Source organism: Cnephaeus nilssonii (assembly GCF_951640355.1).
Source record: "Cnephaeus nilssonii genome assembly, chromosome: 16".
In the NCBI taxonomy this organism is placed as follows: domain Eukaryota; kingdom Metazoa; phylum Chordata; class Mammalia; order Chiroptera; family Vespertilionidae; genus Cnephaeus; species Cnephaeus nilssonii.
In genome coordinates this window covers 61,793,692-61,814,341 of record NC_137087.1, presented here as the reverse complement: position 1 = coordinate 61,814,341, position 20,650 = coordinate 61,793,692, and the positions used below count along the sequence as shown (strand labels likewise).

Sequence of the window (20,650 nt, the reverse complement as noted above, 5' to 3'; positions counted from 1 at the left end):
GGCAGTCGGACATCCCCTGAGGGCTCCTGGACTGTGAGAGGGTGCAGGCTGGGCTGTAGGACCCACCCCCCTCGAGTGCACGAATTTTGTGCACCAGGCCTCTAGTATATTAAATAAACAAGTATCCTATATAATAAAAGCATAATATGCAAATCGACCAAACAGTGGAACGACCAGTTGCTATGACGCACACTGACCCCCAGGGGGCAGATGCTCAATGTGGGAGCTGCCCCCTGGTGGTCAGTGCACTCCCATAGGGGAGCACCGCTCAGCCAGAAGCCAGGCTCACAGCTGGTGAGCGCAGCGGTGGTGGTGGGAGCCTCTCCTCCCTCCGCTGCAGGCAGGCGGTAAGGAGCGAAGGGTTCTGGACTGGGAGACCCCCAGACTGCAAGAGGGATGTCTGACTGCGGGCTTAGGCCCAACCCCCAGGGGGAGCGGGCTTAAGCCAGCAGGCAGACATCCCCCAAGGGGTCCCAGACTGTGAGGGAGCAGGCGAGGCTGAGGGGACCCCAATGCATGAATTTCGTGCACCGGGCCTCTAGTATATTAAATAAATAAACAACTATAGTGTAATAAATACATCAATTGGTAACATAGTCATTATCAAGTATTATGTACTGTACATAGTCATGTGCTGTACTTTTATACACCTGGAAAAGCAGGTTTGTTTACACCAGCATTGCCACAAATGTAAATAAATAAAACATCACGCCGTCACGATGTGGTAGGAATTTTTCAGCTTCATTATCATCTAGCAGTCCATTGATTATCTTTTTTAGAGAAAGTGGAGGGAGGGGGAGAGAGACAGAGAGAAACATTGATGTGAAAGAGATGCATCGATTGGTTGCCAACTGAGGCCGGGGAGTAAGCCTGCAACCGAGGTTCATGCCCTTGACACAGTCGAACCTGGGACCCTTTAGTCCACGGGCCCATGCTCTAACCACTAAGTCAAACCAGCTAGGGCTAGTACTGAGCTTTTAAGTAGTAAGAGTTTTTAGCCTCCCCACATTTCTGTCTTTTAATTGTAAAATTGAAATCTTAAACTTGCTTTTGGTCAACAATCAAATTCTGAAAATAAGGGGAAATACAACCTGGAAAGGTAAAAACTTAGAGTTAAGTGATTCAAAATAGTATTTCTGCTTCCTGGGGGCTGAGCTCTAAGTACAATGGAGCAGAATTCAGAACCTCAGGGCGGAGCCGGGGGCAGAGCGGTGATGTCACAGCCCGTGGCGCGGAAGGTGGAGCTGGGCCATGGCTGGGCCTCTAAAGTGAGCTCTTCAGTCTCGGACCGAACTCCTCACAGGATGAATCGATAGCTCCCTCCTCCTCCAGTGCAGGCTCGACCCTCCCCGGCCTTTTACTCCGTAAGGTCCAGTGTGGTACCACACGATGGCTTTGATCAAATAACTTGTTTCCTAAGGTCTTTAAATACATTTTTTTTCTAGTTGGCTGCTAGCCCTATCTGAGGGTTTACCTGTACCAAGGATGCTTGACAGTCATGTTGTTGTTTTAAACATTTTTTTTATTGATTTCTGAGAAGAAGGGAGAGGGAGAGAGAGAGAAACATCAAGAGAATCATCCATCAGCTGCCCCCTACTGGGAATTGAGCCCACTTCCCAGGCATGAGCCCTGACCTGGAGTCAACCATTGAACCGATTCAAGGGATGACCCTCAACAGCTGAGCCACACCGCTCGGGCAGCAGTCATATTGCTTGTTCTTCCTTCCTGGGTCGTAGTTCTCATGTCAGTGTTAAATTAAACCAATTGCTTATTCCAGCCAAATGGAATTTCCTGGGAAGATTTGGGAGGAAATGGCAGAAAGGCCCATGCTCTCGTAGTGACAAGGGCGCCGACAATCCCCTTAAGCCATGAGGCGGCACGACAATTGTCGGACAAGTAAAGGCCTTTTTCCCGAAAACGGCACGGCAAGTGGGTTTGCTTGTGCTGAGCTGGGAAGCATGGCAGGTGGGGAAGAGTCATGTCCTTAGTCATGTTCTCAGGACAGTTTTAGTTTGATGAGCAGCAAGGGGCAGTCCGGACTCTCAGCGAGGGTATTTCACGAGACCCAGGCGTTGGGAGTCAAGCCACGTGCTCCCGTGCGGCCTGCTGGGTACTCACCGCTGGCTGCACGTTACCGCCTGCGAGAGGGAGAGAAAGCCCTTCCCGCCGTCTGTCCTGTTTCCTTCCTTCTGCCTGCATTTCAGTCCCTTTCCATCCGCGAATAAAGCCTCTACCCCCACGTGGCCGGGCGGCTGGGCCCTCGGCCTCCCTGGGAGACCGTCCGTGTTTTACAGGCAGGAGGCTCTGTGGTGGGGCTTCCTTCTTCCTTCCCGGGAGGACACGGAGGCTGCGCCGGGCTGGGGGCAGGGAGCCACAGTCCCACCCTGCACCGCTCTGCCCAGGCGCCTGTAAGATGTTTGACATCAAGATTATGACCGCCATCGGGGTTGGCTTGCTGATCGCCATAGTCCTGCTGATGTTCTGTGTCACCAGCCTTCTCTTCAAACTGACGGGCATATTGAAGTAAGTGACGTGGTAAGAGTGGCTACCCACTGGCACGAGCACCTGGGCCGAGCTGGAGCCCGGCCGCCCTGCCCTGGGCCGCCCCCTGGGGGCCAGGCACGGGGCAGCTGGGAGAAGGCAGAGGCAGGTGAGCACGGAATCCTGGCCGCTTCCCCGCGGGGCTGGGCTGTGAGCTCACAGGGAGGTTCCCGGCGGGCGGCTAGGGTCAGCGGTGTCTGCTGCCCGGGGCCTCGGGGAGCTGCCCCTCCGCGGGGACTCACTGGCTGGCCCTGCCTGTGTCCCGGGCGCTGCAGACGGATGACCACGGGGCAGGCGCGCGCCTCTGCCTCAGTTCCCCCAAGGCCGGGCTCGGTTGGTCTCCCCTGCCCGAGCCCAGAGCTCCTGGGGTTCCCTCCTCCATTGCCCGTGGCCTTGGGACAGGGAGGTGCCTGGAGGAGTGGGGAGCGGAGCTGTCGAAGATCCAGGGGACAGAAGAGGGAGGGGAGCTCAGACAGGTCATTCAGTTGTGGGGAGAGGACCCTTCAAATGTGGGAGGTTCGCTGTCCGAAGCCGGGGCGCTCCGTTCTAGGGAGGGAGGCCGTGCACTCGGTCAATTCCAGAACCCGGGCAGCTGACGGGCGCCTGCCCCACCCGGGCTCCGCACTTGGGGCCTCAGCCCCCGGGCACCACATGGGCAGCCCCGCTCCCCGTGCTGGATCTGAGCTGGCGTTGCTGGTGTCTTGGAGAGCACGTGGCACGGGAGCCTGGGCCAGGGCAGAGCTTTCCTCGCAGCTGGGCCCCCCAGACCTCCGTTCCGACGCGGCCACGGACGGCCGAGAGGTTTCTAACCCCTCCTGTGTCTGTCTCTCCTTAAGAGCTCCAAAGCTACCGGTGTGTCTGGTCTTAAAAAGTTACCCGTCCACGGTCACCAGGGACAAGATCGCCGCGGCCTCGTCCATCACCGCCGGCTGCTACCCCAGCCTCCAGCTCTATGACGAGTGTCAGCTGTGTGCCGACACCAAGTCCCTGCCGCCCGGCTTCTGCGACGTGAGCGAGGGGCTCTGACGCGGCGGGCACGGCGCCCGCAGGAGCGACCTTTCTTAGCAGAATGTTTTATTCGAGATGTTTTATCGTGTTCCCCTTGTTATGTGCTATAGGACGTTCGTGTGCTTTTGAATAAACGCAGAATTGAAAGAACCCTCTAGCCTTGGGGATGTTTGATGTCGTTAGTGATCCATGTACTTCAACTTGTGCATCACCCTCTTGGGGACGTGGAGCAACCGGCTTGTGATGTCGCGTTGCAGCGTCAGGCGGGCGAGAGTAAGGACTAAAAAGGCACGTGGACGATGTGACAGGAGGGCAGCGTTGTGCTGGGTGTTTGGGATGAAAACCAAAAGCATCAGAAAACTGATTTTAGACGATAGCTTCCTAGCAGCCTCAGCGACAGGGAAATACGTCTCTGAACGAGACAAACGTTTCCGGCGGAAAGTCCTGCTTGGGTTTGGTTGTGTGCAGCCCCTGAGACCCGGGAACCGACGCCTTCCGTTTGGACTCGACAAGGACTCAGGACAGATTCCCAGCCTTGGCCCCTGCTGACTGGAGGGCCTGCTGTCCGTCCAGGCGTCTGTCTCTCCTGACCTGGAGCCAGACGCTGGCTCTGGAGGGACAGGGTTTCCGGAGGGGGACCCTCCCCTGGCAGCACTGGCTCCTCACAGCAGGGGCCAGGGCACAGCAGGTCCGGGTCAGCAGGAGGGGAAGGGGAAGGGGAGAGTCCTGGGCGCAGGGCAGGCGGAGCTGTGGACGAGGCAGAGATGAAACCTGGGCCAGGTAAGGGGCTTCCGGGCTCACCCCCGGGCCTGGGACCAGCTGCTCGCTGCCAGCGGAGATGCGATCCGAGTCCTAACGTGCAGACTTCACCGCCCACGCAGGGAAGCCACCAACACGCTCCATTCAGGCTGGAACGCTCCCTGTGAGATGGCTGTGACACCGCTGCGCGGTTCTATTTCCTTCCCAACACGCGTGGGCGGAGCGAGCACTGGCTTTCCACCACCTGCACGTATGTTTGTCCGTGGTCCGTGGTCCGTGCTGAGCGTGGTGCCGTGGCTGCCACCTTGGGAGGCGTTTTCTAAATCAATGAAGACAGTGCACACCGGAAGCTGTAAAACTTAACTGACGGGGTCAACTTGAGGTGAGAGAACTCTAGAGAAGGACAAAGGAAACACACCTGTAGCTACGCCCGCCGTGAACGCCCCAAACGAGGGAAGACCGGGAAGGTGGCTGCCCGTGTCCCTGCACAGGATCAGGAAGTGGAGCAGGTTCCCACGCAGAGACCCAAGGAAAATAAAGCACTTCTCTTCACTTCCGTGGTTTCCAAAATGGACGCATTTAATTTCAGATGCAAATACATCACCTTCAGCACATGCAACAGTTACACTTCCCAACGATGCGGCCGGCACCGAGCACTGCCACCTCCTCGCCACACGCCTCCCCCAGCCCAGGGCGCGGGGCAGCGGCACCAGCTGGCAGGGGAGTCCGTGCTTTGCGGTGGATGGAGATAAAACAAGGTAATGCCCTCGCTTCCCGTCCCACATAAATCTACAGCGACAGCCTCCACGGAGAGGCGCCGCTTTCCTGCCCCGTCACCGCGACACAAGGGAGCCAACGCCACGGCCGTCCCGGTCTGCAGAGGCCGCCTGCCCTGTCCTCAGGGCGGCAACGCCAGTGCAAGTCCACGGGCCCAGAGGTTCCAACTTCGCAAGAGAAAGAGAAAACAGTCACCAAGTCCTCTGAGCACCGTTCCTCCCTCCTACGATGAGGAAATAAGGCCTTTCATGGACAAACACACAGTTCTGTCACACACACTGCAGGGAAGTCCTTAACCATCTTCAACACCTAAACACCACCGCGGGACACAGATCTCTGTGAGAGCGAACTCTGCACACAAAACAACTCCTGACCCGATCCCGCCCACACTCAGGCACAGGGTCACGTCATGGGGTCACGACACAAGCACAGGGAAGGTCATCCGCTCTTAGGGGTCACGGGGTCACGTCACAAGCACAGGGAAGGTCATCCGCTCTCAGGGGCGGCCCGGGGTCACATCACGGGGTCACGTCACAAGCACAGGGAAACGAACGCTGAGGTCACTTGATGCAAGTAGGATGCTGATCCTCAATGACAGAAACACTTGCTCTGAGCTTTGGGCTGCGTTGTAATAAATAGGTCATAAATATCTGCATGCACGGCGCCCGCGGAGCGCCTATCTCTCTCCGTTGGAGAGTCCGTCCCCAGAGTCACAGTGTGTGAGCGGCAGCCCCGGGGGCGGGGAGCCGGGGCTCTGCAGCGAGCGCGCCAGCAGCGCCACCTTGCCGTCGATGTGCTCCTGCAGGGCGCGCAGCCGCTCGTCCAGGTAGTCCGTCAGTCTCCGCTCCATCAGCTCCAGCTTCTTAGACAGAATCTTCTCCAGGTAGGAGCAGGCGGGCTCTCCCATCCTAAGAGTGAAGTGAAAGACCAAACACGACAATCACCGCGAAAATGCTAACAAAACAGCCACCGAGACAACCAGCCGGCAACCAGCAGCCTGCTGTGTCCCTGTTAGTCCCTCCGCCGCCCCGAGTCCCCATGGAAGACTTACCCGGCACCAACGCCGCCTTCGCTGGGCGTGGGGACGTGTCCCGGCCACGCAGCGCTCTGTGCCCCACGGAGACGGCGCACCTGACCGCACACATCCTGGAGGATGGGCAGCAGCTCGGGGGCAGGGGCCCCGGGGCTGTCACTCGCTCTCTTTGGTAAGAAGGACGCCGAGAGCTGAAGGTCCCTCCCGGGGAGAGGATGGCTCTGGGGCGCAATGTCCCACCCTCCGAGGGGGGCGGGGTGCCCTCCCCCGGGGGGCTGTGCGCTCTCATCCCGGGGAGCTTTCACGTCTTCAGTCCCGCGTCCCGATGTCAGCCCGGCTCTGAGGGGGGCAGGTGCGCAGTTCGGCCTGTCGCAGGCTCCCGAGGGCGCCGCCGAGGCCCGCAGGCCCAGCACTCGCTTGCAGGCAGCGCTCCCCAAAACCGCCTGCAGCTGCTCCCCCAGGGGAATGCAGCGCTGAGGGAACAGGGAATAGTGCTGTGAACGAACAGCAATGACCGAGCGAAAGTTGGCAGTAATTTAGAATCAGGCCGGGCATTGTCCCATTGGGTCCTCGACACCTCCATGAAGGCAGCGGCAATGCCTGCCACCAGCAAGCTGAGGAGACCGAGGTTACGGTCACTTGGCCAAGGTCACACAGCTAGTGAGTGGCGGAACCAGGACGCGACCCGGCCACCCGATTCCAGTCCGGGCTTTTAATCACTTGACTGTGGTTTTTCCTCCAGAAAATACTAAAATCAGTACTAGCACACTCAGTTAAGCTGCGCTGGCATAGTTAATATTTCCTTCTTGACGTAGGGAAGTAAAACGCACCTGCTGCTGGAACCTGACCAGACTCATCAGCTGCTGAGCTCCAGGCGACAGCGTGGACCCCATGGCCGCCACCATGGTGTGGACCCTCTCCAGGTCCACCCTGGACCCCAGAGCAGGACAGCTGGTGGGAGACTTCGCCGGGACGGGCCGCACGTGCGCCACCACTTTACTGACGAACACACACGGCTTTTCACCAAAGGAGAGCAACTGGCACAAAACAGAAGTTCGGGAGAGTAACAACATGGAACACTAATCCCACTGCAGGTCACTTCCTGCTGTTACCGAAGGAACAGTGAAGCCGTCAAGTCTAAAAGTTCACTTGCGTTTCGCTAGAATAGTGATAGTCTGAAGAATACTCAACCATTTAAATAAAAAAGTCCTTTTCACACTAAACAGTCACGTGTCAAATAACGTTTTACATACTTAGGTGAGGAATCCAAGATAAACCATTCCAATCTGACGGCTTAATGTACTGCAAGTGGCTTTAATCCTATTTAATACAGAGCCGGCTGGCCAGAGCCCAGGCAGTGTTTGCTGAAATAGTGAATGGTGTCCAATGCTTTATGCTGCCCATGTCGCCCACACTTGAACCAAACACGTTCCCTGTGTGGTCTGGACAACACAGCCGCTCAGTGGGAAGGGAAGAGGATTTAGACTGTGTGTGTGTGTGTGTGTGTGTGGATTTCCTGTGGTTGCTATGATGACGATCAGTGGTAAAATTTCCAGTATCCACCACTGAGAAAGTGCTCAAAACATGCATCCCTATTATCCTCATTTTAACTTTAATATACGGTTGGCCCAGAAGAAGCCCCACACGAAGCAAACATCTCCCTGAAGGAAGGCCCTTTGCACTGCACGTCCTTCCAACTTCCGAGACCCCCCCAGGGCTCACAGCCCTCAGCTGATCTAACCCTCTGCGGCACCAACGTGATTGTCATCAACCATGAAGTCGCCACCTCACTGCACTTCCACACCCACACTCCCACCTCCACAGTACCCTCTCTGCTTTTTAATCCCTACGGCTTTCTCACTATCACACAGAATGTATTTTGCACATTGAACCTACTTATGTCTTGCCCGCTGTAACATTAACACGAGGGCTTTGTTGCAATTTATTTTATGACTGCTGATTCCTAAGTGCCTAATACAGTATGTGGCAGCAATAGGCACTCAAAATGTTTTCAATGACTGAATCACCTTACTTAAGCGGCTTCAGAAGCTATGAACACGTCTATACCTCTAAAACCACACCCTGGAATGACCGATCCCATCATCTGTAAGTCACAGCCAGCACAGGATTGCAGGATGGAAACCACCCGAGGGTTTCTTTCCTCCAGCTCCCAGTCCTGCCCACGAGGCTGGGGCTCAGCGGTGGGACATCCGCTCCAGCCCCCGGACAGGCGGGCCCAGGTTTCCAGCTCGCGGCCCCTCCCGCAGACTGACCACTTCACCGCAGCCCCGTTCCCTGCTGCAGGCAGCTGGCCAGATCGCTCTAACTTCGTGGTGCCCTGGTCTGCAACTCCCCTACCTGGGTCTTTTTCTCAGTATTTTGGTCCCCAGTCTGCTTGTGGTTTTCTTGGCACGTAAGTTTTATATCAAAATAAAAATGATTTTTAACTGAGTTTCCCAAAGCCGAAGAGCACAGCAGCATTAACTGTTAACACTAGTCCATGACATGGCATTGCCGTAGCTAATAAATGGGCCAGTTTTAAAGGGAGAACATTGAGAATTACTAACCCAACATAAAATGAACGTGCACCGTACAAATCAACTGTAGTTTTCAACTTAGTTCAAATCTAGTCACGACTTACCTTTATTTTACAAGCATGTGCAGCGGACTCCAATTTTAGAAATTTTTTGTACAAAATAATCTTTCCATGCTCACTATAAGAAAATAATAAAAATTGATTTTTAAAAAATGTCAGACATTCATCACTTTATTTAAAATGATACATTTTTTCCCCCCTTCATTTCAGAGAGAGGAAGAGGAGAGAGATAGAAACATCATTGATGAGAGAATCATAGATCAGCTGCTTCCTGCACGCCCCCGACTGGGGATCGAGCCCACAACTTGGGCTTTTGCCCTGACCTGGAATCAAACCGGGACCTCTTGGATCCTGGGTCAAAGCTCAACCCGTGAGCCACCCTGGTTGAGAACATGAGCACTGTTAATGGTCACATTTAAAAATAAGGGGTTCCAGGACAATGCTTCTCCTGAGATGGTTTTCCCGGTGAGGCATGAGGGTGGTGGCTTCCTAGGAAACTGCGGGGGGGACAGACTACACCGACCACCTACCAGCTTATGAGAGAAATAAACTTGGTAACAAATGTATAATCATTTAGCACAGCATATTGTAAAGCTCAACGAACATATCTACTACTTCCAACATGTATGGTATATAAAACAGTTCATATTTTGAGTTACATAAAAGAAAAATTAGGACAGGATCGTTGCAAAAACTCAGAAAAAAAAAATCATAATAATGGGCCTTAGCTGGTTTTGCTCAGTGGTTAGAGCATAGGCCTGCAGACTGAAGGGGCCCGGGTTTGATTCCAGTCAAGGGCACATGCCTGGGTTTCGGGCTAGATCCCCAGTAGGGGGCGTGCAGGAGGCAGCCAATCAATGATACTCTCTCATCATTGATGCTTCTCTGTCTCCCACTCCCTTCCTCTCGGAAATAAAAAGGCCTAACCCCAGGGTAGGTATGCTGGAATGGCAGTGCTGGGCTCCCGCACTGTTTGTAAAGGGCTTCCTTCAAGAAGGTACGTTCAAAGTTCCAGGCTGATGGACAGATAATGTTTGGAAACAAACCCTGTGAGTTAAGGGAAACAGAGAAGAAACCTCTTCCAGGCGCTGGCTGGGACCCTCACCAGCTCACCTCCCTTCCACCAGCGTCAGGTTCCAGTTGCTAAGGCAACAGGGCTGCCCCAGACTGTCCCCAGGAGCCCCAGGCCTGAACTCCCACGGCTGCTCCCCACTAAAGTCCGAGGCCAATGTCAGAGAAGCAAGAGGTCTTGCCAGAAACCCTCCTTCAGAAGAACGCTGCACACGCGTGAGGCACAAACCTGGAATCCAGCACATTACCAACACTCCTGCCCCTACTGGTGCCACAGTACTCCTCGCCTAAGTACACTTCCATATTTCTTGCTGAACTTAAAATGCCAACAGAAACGACTTCTTCACCTCCACTCGGGCCGCAGCTCAGGGACAGGAAGCAGGGCTCTTCATCCGGGCTCTTCCGGCTCCTTTTCAGACTCACCAGGTCCCGGCTGAGGAGAAAGGGACAGATCAATCAGTGTGGCCCCTGCCCACGCTGCTGCCCCACCGATGAGGCCCCGGGGCTGACGTCTCATTCACTGCCCTTTGCCTTCGGGGTCCGAGCTTTGCGGGGACAGTTCACAGGACCTGGTGTTCAGACCCAGGCTCCCACCCTATTTCCCTCACCTCCACCTTCCATTCTCTCCAGGTAAATAAATACTTTCACTGGACACGGACTGTGAACACAACACCAGGTCAGAGGCAGGGCGCAGAATGAATTAAGGACAAAAAGATGTTTCTTGTTCCAAATTTCGAGGAGGGAGACTCCCGAGGGCTGGGAACCTTTTTCCGCCTCTTGGGCCACAGGAGGGTTCTGTCCGTTGGGGGCCAGAGGCGGAGGTCGGGGGGCACAGGGGCCTGCAGGGCTGACCCGAGGACCCAGGGCGGGAGCGTCTGGAACCCCGAGTCCAGGTCCCCCGCCCCGTGCCCGGCGCCTCGCGCGGAGCCGCCCCACCCTCCCGCCCCCGGCCCCACCCCTCGCGGGTCTTGCCCGGCTCCCCGCACAGCCCGTCCCCAGCTGGGCTCCCGGACCCCGGGCCCGGACGCTCTCCCCTCTCGGCCCCAAGTCCCCTCACACCTCCCCCCGGAGCGTGGCCGCCACCCGTCCCCGCCGGCCCAGCGCACCCCGAAGAAGGCGGCGCCAGCAGCTCATCCCAGTCCGAGTCCTGGGCTCGGCGGACACGGAGGCTCCGGCCCAGGGCCCCGCACGCGGCATCCCAGGAAGAGGCCAGCGTGGGGTGTCTGGCCGATCGCTCGTCCTCCGTCTCGGTCTCCATTCGGCCACCGCCAGGCCCGGCCGGCCCGGAACCTCTCTTCCGGAGCTCCGGTTTCCGGCGGGGCCGAGCGGGAGGGGACGACGCCCAGCAACTTCCGGCTGGGCCGGCGGCAAACCCAGCAGCCGCGGCCTCGGGCTCCTCGGGGGCGAGACCCAGTTCGGTAGCAGCGCGGGCGCGTGCCGGCTGCCCACGCGCGGCGTGAAGGCGCCGCCGACAGTGACTCGGCCCTCCCACCTGTCAGTCAGGTCAGGGACGGGCAGCGGAGCCCGGCGGCCGGGCTGTCCGTTCCGCGCCGACTGACTCCCGGACTTGCCGTCGCCGAGCTCCCCACGGCCGCAGGGGGAGCGCTGCCGTCTCCGGGGTGACTCGCCCGCGGCGGGGACCTCACCGCCACCAGCGCGGGGCCCAGACCCCGAGGCCCGGCAGGCGCCCGGCAGGGAGGACGACTAACCGAAGATTGCCCTCTCTGGCCCGTTAGATGTCCTGGCGTTGGGGGCCGCATCGCCGCGCCTCCCGGCCCGAAGGGCGCACCAGCACCGCAGGTCCCCGCGGGCACCGCACGCCGACAGCCGACGCCTCGGGTCACTCGGGTTCAGACGCGCCTCTTCTGGCCCCGCGGCGCCGAGCCGAGCAGGAGCGCGGGCGGAAGGCGGCTCGCGGCCTCCCGGGGCGGCATGAAGGCCGGCGAGGACGCCCGGGCGGCGCGCGGCGAGGGCCCGCGGCGGCTGGGGCTGTGCGTGCTCTGCGGCCTGCCCGCCGCCGGCAAGTCCACCCTCGCGCGGGCCCTCAGCCACCAGCTGCGGCGCGAGCGGCGCTGGGCCGTGGGCGTCGTCGCCTACGATGACGTCATGCCGGACGCGTTCCTGGAGGCGGCGGCCGCAGGGCCATTGGTCAGTGCGCGCGGGGGCGGGGCCTCGGCGGGGGCCTTAGGCCAAGCACCTGCGTTGCTGCAGGCTGGAGGGAACCCGGGGTGGGAGGTGGAGCCCAGGGCTGGGGGGGTGCTGGACTCGAGGGGCGTGAGGCTGGAGGAGCCTAGAATGAGTTGACTGCATTTTAAGAGTAATTCAGTATAGAGGCTTATATGCTCGTATGGGGCAGGTATGTATTGTCCATCTTAGAGTAATTAATTTATAGAGGCTTATACAGTGTGCACGTATGAAGCAGGTATGTGTGTATATTCTCTACAGTGTACTCTCGCGGGGTCAGGTTCTGAAGTCAGCGTGCAGGTGGAAATCTCCAGGTCAAATAGACTCTGGAAAATCCTTGGAGAAGGTTGTTCTCTCAAAAATCCCACCACAGCCAGCTTAACATCCAGCCAGGCGCGAATGCAGGCTGTGGGGCTTAGAGTTTATTCCATTTGGGGAACCTTTTTTATGAAAAAGGAATACAAGCCTGGCTGACATAGCTCAGTGGTTGAGCATTGACCTATGAACCAGGAGGTCAGGGTTCGATTGCCAGTCAGGGCACATGCCCAGTTTTCGGGCTCGATCCCCAGTGTGGGTGTGCAGTAGGCAGCCGATCCATGATTCTCTCTCATCATTGCTATTTCTCTCTCTCCCTCTCCTTTCCTTTCTGAAATCAATAAAAATATATTTAAAAAATAAATAAATAAAAAAAACAAGAAAAAAGAATACAAGTAACAAAATTGCTAGGGTCCCTCCCAGGACGATAAAGAGGCTGTACAAATGAAGGGCCTGGGGCTCCATCTTCATTCATTCTGGGTAAACCTGCCTCTGCAGGCAAAGGGGAGGGTGGCGCCAAAGGAATTAATGGCTGGTATTTAGGGACCAACTTGTATGTTCCAAGTCCATGCTTCTCTTTAAGCCCTCAAATCACGCTCTGCAGGGGGATGCATCCCCTGGGAGAAGCGTGTGAACGCTGAGGCCTCTGAGTAGAGTAGATTTATGCTCCCGTCTCATGCTCACTCTAGAGCAAACACTCATTGGCTGGAATATTCTGAATACTTTAAGTAGTTATTTTTGTCATTTATGCCTGAGTGTAGATTGTTAACGTAGAAAAAAAAAAACAAAAACATTCAAACCTGTAAAGAATTTTTGTGAGTTTGAGCCAGGCCATCGACAGTTGCCAGGAAGAACAGTCTCAGTGTAGCTAGGCAGTGCTCCGGGGAACGGTGGTTTCTCACCTATTTTTATAAATTACCATCAAAGGAGGAGACCTAAGTGGGTTACGTGATCGATGAGGGAGATGGGAGAAAGCAAGATGGGGTGGAACCTCTGGGATTGGATAAAAAGCAAAATGACAGACACATACATCTTTTGCACAGATGGGCACAGGATAGTTAACAGTCCAGTTAACACCATAACAGTAATAATGAGGGGATTTGTGGTCTCCGCCCAGGTGCCATTTCTTGTGCCCTGAGGAGTTGTAGGGGGGGCGGGGGAAGGAAGTTACAAGTAACCTAGATTTTTCACTGGTATGTTATCCTAGATGCTCAGTAAAGGTCGAAGTTGATCTTTGTCAGGGAAGGTACTGGCGTAGAACATGACTACCCACTATAAACTGGTCTTTAATTAAAAGGTTTTCATTTCAGACCATCCTTCGTGGTTACTTTAGGTCTCCGAGTTTGCAAGGCCACCACGCAGGCTTTCCCTGAGTTAGTCAGGTTAGCATTTGGCCCCTTTTTGTCCAGAAGATGAATTCACATAAATAAAATACAACTATGATGTGATTCTATAACCGGACAGTCAGTGGGTCCGGGCTGCCTGTCACTACTTGAGCCAATTAAGCAGAGACAGGGTTGAATCATATATGAACATTTATTCCAATAATGCCGGGAGTATGTGAGAGCAGGTTATCCACAAATATCTGCTGTCTCCCCCACCATAAGCCAGCCGCCTATATTGGGTAGAAGGACCAAGATTACATGGGGAAGTGGGCAAAAGGAACAAGAATGGGTGTGAAGAGTGGGCAGTTTACAGGCGATGCGGGCTGGGGGTGTGCAAAGGGCTGGTGCCTCAGGTGCAACAGGTTGTTAGTCGTTCCGCGGTCCCAGGCAGCTCCCGCAGGGGAGGATGGGCGGCATTTCCAGGTGAGCTCCAGGGCCCTCCTGCAACTTCCAGCCAGGCTCGAGTGTGCCTTCTTTAATCAACAAAACAATCACGGCTGACAGAGCATGATTAATATGTGTTATAATTGTAGCTGGTCCCCAATATTCTCATTTCTGCCCTAACAATTTCACTCTATTTGTATATATGCAAAAACACAGCACATCTGGTGTCTGGAAAGTTTGGACCACTCCAGGGAAGTTACTACCTGCCCATTCCTGGCTGATTCTGAGGTGGACACAGTGTCAGCCGCGGGCCGCACCGGGTTCACTTAGCTGACGGCATTGGCGCTGCAGGAAGCGGGGAGCGTGGTGGGATCGCTGCGTCCGCTGGGCTTTCCTCATTCCTGCTTCCCACTCAGACAGACAGAGGCCGGGGGCTCCCCTCATCGCATGAAAGGGTGTCACAGCTTCTGCCGTGTTGTTTTTAGTTTTTAGTGAGTTTGGCTGATGGATGTGTTGGAGGTGCCGGGGTCGCGGTGACGTGGTACGGTATGGACAGGCAGGAGCGGGACCCTGACCGCCTGTCCTGGTCTTGGCTTCATAGCTGTCGGAGCTCCCCACAGCCCTGGAGCAGCACACGATGACAGGCATCTCGAGCCGTTTCCTCTCTTCCTTGTGGACGGAGAAGGGGCCCCATGCTGACCCTCAGCTCAGGGAAGGCGAGCGTGTTGGTCTTGCGAGGGGCACAACCAAACGCCCTGGGCGCCAGGGCGGAGGCCACAGTTCCCTCTGTCACTGCTGTCGCGGCCATTGGACGGTAGCTGTCCTCACCCACCTGTGTAACAAGCCTGTGTCCATCATCTCACTCACCCAGGCCCAGAGGGCCCCCCTGGCTTTCTCCGCCTCCAACCTGTCAGCGATGGTTCCATGTGACCCGCGTCTCCTCCTTTGACTGACGTATAAAACAAGGTGAAGAGCCGCCATCCCCGGAGCACTATCCCAATACCGAGATTCTGCTTCCCGGCCATTGTCCACAGTTTGGCTCAAACGCACACACTCTGTACGGGTGTGAATGTTTTCCCACTCACACCTCCCTCTGCTTCCCTCTCTCCCCATTGGCCCAGGGCCTTCAGCCGGCCTCCTCCTGTCCACAACTTCCTTGTTTCCCGGGGAAGCCAGCTCCAGCGCAGCCAGGCCCGGTCTCTGCCGCAGGGTATTATTGACTTGGCTTCTGTCTCCCGGTGATAGCAGCTTCTGTCCTTTACTCACGCGTGGAGTCACTCAGTCATTTAAGATGCATTTCCGGAGCATCTCTGGGTGCCAGGCCTCTGCCGGAGGTGGGGGTGCAGGGGCCTCACAGGGACATAGAGCTGTGCAAGCAAACGCCTCAGCAGCGTGCACCCCACTGAGTGGAGCCCCAGGATGTAAGTACCAGGGTCATGACAGCCGAGGGAGGTCCCGGATGCTTCTGCACGGCCGTCCGAGAGGATGTACAGGGGCTGGTGTCATCGCGGAGGAGTTTTACAGGAGCACATGGAGGCATGTGCTGCGCCCTGTGGCTCAGTGGTTGAGCGTTGACCTCTGAACCAGAAGGTCACAGTTCGATTCCCAGTCAGGGCACATGACAGTTTCGGGCTCAATCCCCAGTCGGGGGCGTGCAGGAGGCAGGCGATCCATGATTCTCTCTCATCATTGACGTTCCTCCCCCTCTCGCTTCCTCTCCGGGATCCACACACACATCTAACGGAAAGGAAGGGAAGCAGTGCGTCAGGGCACACCCGGCAGCTGGGTGCGCAGGCGGGGTGTCCCTGTGGGGCCGGTGGGACGCGGCGGGCGCCTCGGCCGGTGCGGGACGGTGACGGTGCGTTCGGTCTCTTGCAGCCATCCCGCTGGAAGGCGCTCCGCCGGGAGCTGCTCACGTGCCTGGAAGGCTTCCTGCGGGCGCTGCTGCTCCGGGGCCCGCTGTCGGCGCCGCCCGGGGCCACGGAGGCCCTGTGGGAGGCCTTCACCGCCTGCCTGCGGGCTCAGGGCCTGCTGCGTCCTGCTCCCGCCGCCGAGGGCCCGGCCCGCCACCTGCCCACCCCGCCCGCGGCGGGCCCTCTGCTGCTGGTCCTGGACGACAACTTCTACTACCGGAGCATGAGGCACGAGGTCTACCAGCTGGCGCGCAGGTGTGAGTGACTCACCTGTTTGCAAACCCTCCCCGCCTTCAGGGAGATGCAGGTGGATGGGGGGGGGGTGCCCCCGCGGGGGGACGGGTCTGGCTTCCTCCGCCGTGGGAGCGGGCACCACTCACCGCGGTCCCATGGCCCCCAGACTCGCTGGGGTTCTGCCAGCTCTTCCTGGACTGTCCCCTGGAGACCTGCTTACAGAGGAATGGCCGGCGGCCCGGGGCGCTGCCCGCCGAGACCATCCGCCTGATGCGGAGGAAGATGGAGGAGCCCAACCCCCAGAAAAACGCCTGGGAGCACAACAGCCTCACGGTGCGGAGCTCCGCGTGCTCGGCCGAGGCCAGGTAGCCGCTCTCCACCGCGCCCCCCAGCCACTCTCCCCCAGGAAGCTCCCCCCACCCAGGAAGCTGCTGCCCCCCCTCACACGGTGTGGAGGCACAGTCCCCCCCCAGGTGAAGATGTTGGGGACAGTGACTTGCTGTGTAACATGTCCTCCTCCTCCTCCAGCCCCGAGCTGACCGGCCTGCTGCTTGCTGCCCTGGAAAACCCAGTGACCTGCGTGGAGGACAATGCGGAACAGAAGGTGCGTCTCCCCCAGGGCGGGGGGAGAGAAGGCCACCTTTTGCAGGAAGGTCTTCTGGAGCCCAGGGGGAAGGCCCGCCCCTGACGCAGGGTGCCCTGGGGGTGTCCCCCTCACTGTGCCCAGCCTCCGTGTGGGTCACTGGGAGGGCAAGGAGGGGGCGCTCACACAGACTGACAGGCTCTGTGGCCGCCTCTTGTCTTCCTGGCGAGCCCACCCCTGTCACTCACCCGCAGCCCTGCCCCAGCACCCGGCTGCCAGCGGGTGGCACCTCACTCGGAGCCTCTCCTCCGGGAGGAGGAGCAGAACCCACGCAGCCTCCGCAGCCAGGCCCTTCTGAGCGCCCGTTCTCATCGCAGCGTCTGTCTGTCCCGCAGGAAGCAGACAGAGCTGTGTGCTCCTCCAGCGCGCTGCACCAGGCTGACCAGGCGCTGCGAAGGATCGTCTCCCAGACCATGAAGGAAGCGAAAGGTACGCGGGTGGTTCTATGCTGTGCGCTTGGTCTCGCTACCGCCAGGGAGACGCAGAGAAAACCAGTGAGGCCCACCGCAGGCCCAGGGCACCTGGGGAGGTCAGTGCGGGGAGGGATGGTGAGGCCGGCCTCACGGCTGCCAGGAATGGACGGGCAGCTGCCCCGGCAGACGGCCTGCGGCAGCGTTACCATGGGACCCAGCAGTGCCACTCTTTTTTAAAATATATATATATTTTTTTTTTTTTTATTGATTTCAGAGAGGAAGGGAGAGGGGGAGAGAGTTTAAAAACATCCATGATGAGAATCGTGGATCCGCTGCCTCCTGCAAGTCCCCACTGGGGATCGAGCCCGCAACCTGGGCCTGTGCCCTTGACCGGAATTGAACCTGGGACCCTTCAGTCCGCAGGCCAATGCTTTACCCACTGAGCCACACGGGCCAGGGCAGCAGTGCCCCTCGTAGGCACACACGTTCCTAACAGCCGAAGGCGGAAGCACCCAGATGCCCATCAGCGGGCAGCGGCTTAGAGAAAAGGTGGCATCCACATCACAGGGGCCATTCGCCACAGACAGGAATGCAGCCCTGACGCGTGTTACGTGGCGAACCATGAACACGTTATGCAGCATGAAAGCAGCCCGTGAGAACGGCCCGCAGCCCCGGTACCGGAGCGTCAGGACGGGACGCCTAGACTCGGCCTGCGGATTGGTGGGGGCGGGGGCCGGGGGCTGGCGGGGGGCAGGAAGGTGATAGCTGGACATGATGCAGTTCTAGACTGTGGCTCTGGTGCACATATCGGAGCACCTACAGCCGCTGCGCTGTAGTTTACATGGAAACTACATGTGGGCTGGACGGGCAGACAGACACGCCATCTGGTAGGAAGCTACAGGACAGCGGTGGTGGGGACAGCCGCTCCCGAAGCAGGTGGTCCTCTTGTGTCTCAGGCCTCAGTTCAAGGTGTTAGGTCAGCTCTCGTCAACAAGCCTCCCCCTCAGGCTCGTCTTTGCTGCCCAGCAACTTCCTAGCTAGTCATTTAAAGGACTTGCTGTGTGCCGTTAACGGGGCCTTCGGTCTATACCACCCGCTCAGTTGTACTGATGGGGTGTGACCGCTTGTCTGAAGTAACCCAGTGGCTCTCTGAGTCATGGACCGCCCGCTAGTGTGACTCCGTGGCCGTGACCGGGACTGTCTTGGTTTTAGATGCGCGCCTGCGGCCTCCCGACCTGAAGCTCCTGGCGGAGGCGCTGAACCAGCTCCGAGCAGAGCTGCTGCGGGACCTGAGGCTCGGGGGCCAGGCACCCCTGTGCTCGCAGGCCCTGGGCGTCCCCGACGTGGTTGCTCTTTTTCATGAGGAGAAAGACAGCCTCGTGCACAAGTACCTTTCAGAGCAGCATTGAGACTCTCCATTTCCAATCAGAGGTCTGATTGTGGTCAAGATTTCACAAGCTGATTACCATTTTGCATTACTGCATATTCTCTAGGCCAATGACAGGAGTTGCCAGACTTATTGTTCACAAAAATTAGATCCATTTGTCGGAACAGAAATGACTGGCCATCCACCTGTCACGTGTGACGTGGATAACAGCCTCAGAGGCTGCCTCCCTCATTGATGTGCTGGGACCCGCAGGGCTGGGTGGGGCGGGAGGCACCCCGACAGGATCTTTAATAAATCAACGAAACTAGGAAGGAGACAAATGTGGATGTGTGGAGCTTTTGTTTTTAAGTCATGTGACTGATCTACTCACCGGTAAGGCATTCTACAAATTCCAACTAAAGTAGCCAGAAGCCTTGTGTTTTAATTAACATTTTAAGTACTGGAAAATTACTAAAAAGTTAATTGGATCCTAGTTCTCAAAAAAGAAAAATCGAAATCATGAGGAAGTGTTAGTTTTTTATTCAGATGTTACAGAGGCAGAGCTTCTTGCACAACATGAGCCATACACTGGGCACGGGTATGTCAGCGTGGACCTCGTTCTGTAATCCCTAGACAAGTTTTTGCCATCAGACTCATTTTGTTTTGCATACAAAGTATGTTCTTTACATCAAGTACATATTAACAAAAACACGTTCTAGAAATCATATGCCCTTTAAAACTATTTAATGAAAAAATCCTTAGTAGGGAATTTTTAAAAATAATACAGCCATTTGGTAAATATTTTTGCAGAACTTAAAATGAGGTTTCTCTGAACATATATTTAGCAATATTCCCTTTGTCAAACAATTCTGCAGATGAATGGCAAAGACCTTTTTCTAAATGAAATAGCAGGAAAATAGCCAGTGGAATTTTTTCAAAGTAGAAGTCTAGCCTTGACTTGAATTTCAAGAAGTTGTAGCTACACACTACATTAGTGAAATCAGTTATTCCATATTAATTCCTTCACAGTTTCTTAAAAAAATATTAGTGGAGATAAATTATCTACCAACTTTAAAAATCTAAACTTATGTTCACTGAACAAAAATAAATTTAGTTTCAGAACATTGCCTGTTAACAGCAAAATACTATAAATATTGCATGTTAAACTTTCCCCAACACCTCATTTCTATAAAACGGGATTAAATATAAAATGGGATAAATAAACTCAATACTTAGTGGAAGATACATTTAACACACAGATTTAAGTGAAACCCTAAATCTTTTAAAAAACAGAACACTAAAGAGCAGCTAAGGCAGATTCGCTTCAAGGACTTGCGTGCGTTGAGAAGTAACTGGCTTTCAAGCATCACGCCTTTGGAACAGCAACTGCACTGAGTCTCAGGGAAATTAGTCACACATTCGAGTTTGCAATTATGAAAAAAAGTCTACATTGAAAGCAGAACGCACCTTCAAAACATCTATCCTTCGTTGTCAGAAAAAATATAGTTGTCACTATCTGGCCCAGAATGCAGTTAATAAACTGGTTTTAACAAGAGTTCTCCCTTTTGTTTAATGGAAACCTGCATTTTCTATTTTGCGTATTGCTTTTATTTGAATAAAGTAAAAGTGAGGGGGGGAAAGCTTCCAAATGACAGCACCCTCGTGCTTTGTGGGAATGAATGAATTCGGGGCGAAGTTATGCATCTGGAAATGGCGGCACGGACCCTGGTCTGAGCGGTGAGCAAAGCGAGAGCGAAGCAGGACTGGGTTGTGGCCGCGGGAGCCTCAGCGCTGAGGGAAGAGATCGAGCTGGAGAAGCCCTCCGAGATGCTGCTGCTGGAACAGAGCCCCTGAGATCAGCTGACGGAGCACTAACCCACAGGAGCTCCTCTGAAAGGCTTTCTAGCTTCGGGGCAGAAGACCCACCAACTCGGCACTTAGGGCTTTTGCGGACATTTGCCATCGACATGTCCCTTTAGGCGTAGTGTCCTTCTTAGTTAATAAATGCTCAATCGTTAGGGCGTTCTC

The 20,650-nt window shown here is 56.0% G+C and overlaps 3 protein-coding genes across 4 annotated transcripts; 2 read left to right on the top strand and 1 right to left on the bottom strand.

Annotated features, from left to right (window-relative positions):
- The first annotated feature begins 1,085 nt into the window (after positions 1-1,085).
- On the top strand, positions 1,086-4,726 carry LOC307112472 (protein FAM24A-like). Its single transcript, XM_079793228.1, has 2 exons — positions 1,086-2,523; positions 3,378-4,726. Exons 1-2 carry the CDS (start codon positions 2,414-2,416, stop codon positions 3,565-3,567), a joined length of 300 nt encoding a protein of 99 aa, XP_079649354.1. The 5' UTR covers positions 1,086-2,413; the 3' UTR covers positions 3,568-4,726.
- Positions 4,727-4,866: 140 nt separating this feature from the next.
- Positions 4,867-11,149, bottom strand: LOC307112468 (ATPase PAAT-like). Its single transcript, XM_079793222.1, has 6 exons — positions 10,892-11,149; positions 10,015-10,218; positions 8,760-8,832; positions 6,949-7,155; positions 6,137-6,591; positions 4,867-5,993 (listed from the first exon to the last, which is right to left on the bottom strand). Exons 1-6 carry the CDS (start codon positions 11,041-11,043, stop codon positions 5,762-5,764), a joined length of 1,323 nt encoding a protein of 440 aa, XP_079649348.1. The 5' UTR covers positions 11,044-11,149; the 3' UTR covers positions 4,867-5,761.
- Positions 11,150-11,717: 568 nt separating this feature from the next.
- PSTK (phosphoseryl-tRNA kinase) lies at positions 11,718-20,587 on the top strand (the record flags this gene model as incomplete). Of its 2 annotated transcripts, none has more annotated exons than XM_079793226.1 (6): positions 11,718-11,933; positions 15,932-16,223; positions 16,367-16,565; positions 16,729-16,804; positions 17,179-17,272; positions 18,469-20,587. In XM_079793226.1, the coding sequence occupies 6 exons, from the start codon at positions 11,718-11,720 to the stop codon at positions 18,663-18,665; spliced, it is 1,074 nt and encodes a 357-aa protein (XP_079649352.1). In that variant the 3' UTR covers positions 18,666-20,587. The 2 variants fall into 2 exon arrangements, with proteins under 2 accessions (XP_079649352.1, XP_079649353.1); XM_079793227.1 differs by having other exon boundaries at positions 17,673-18,604.
- Between the last annotated feature and the right edge of the window lie 63 nt (positions 20,588-20,650).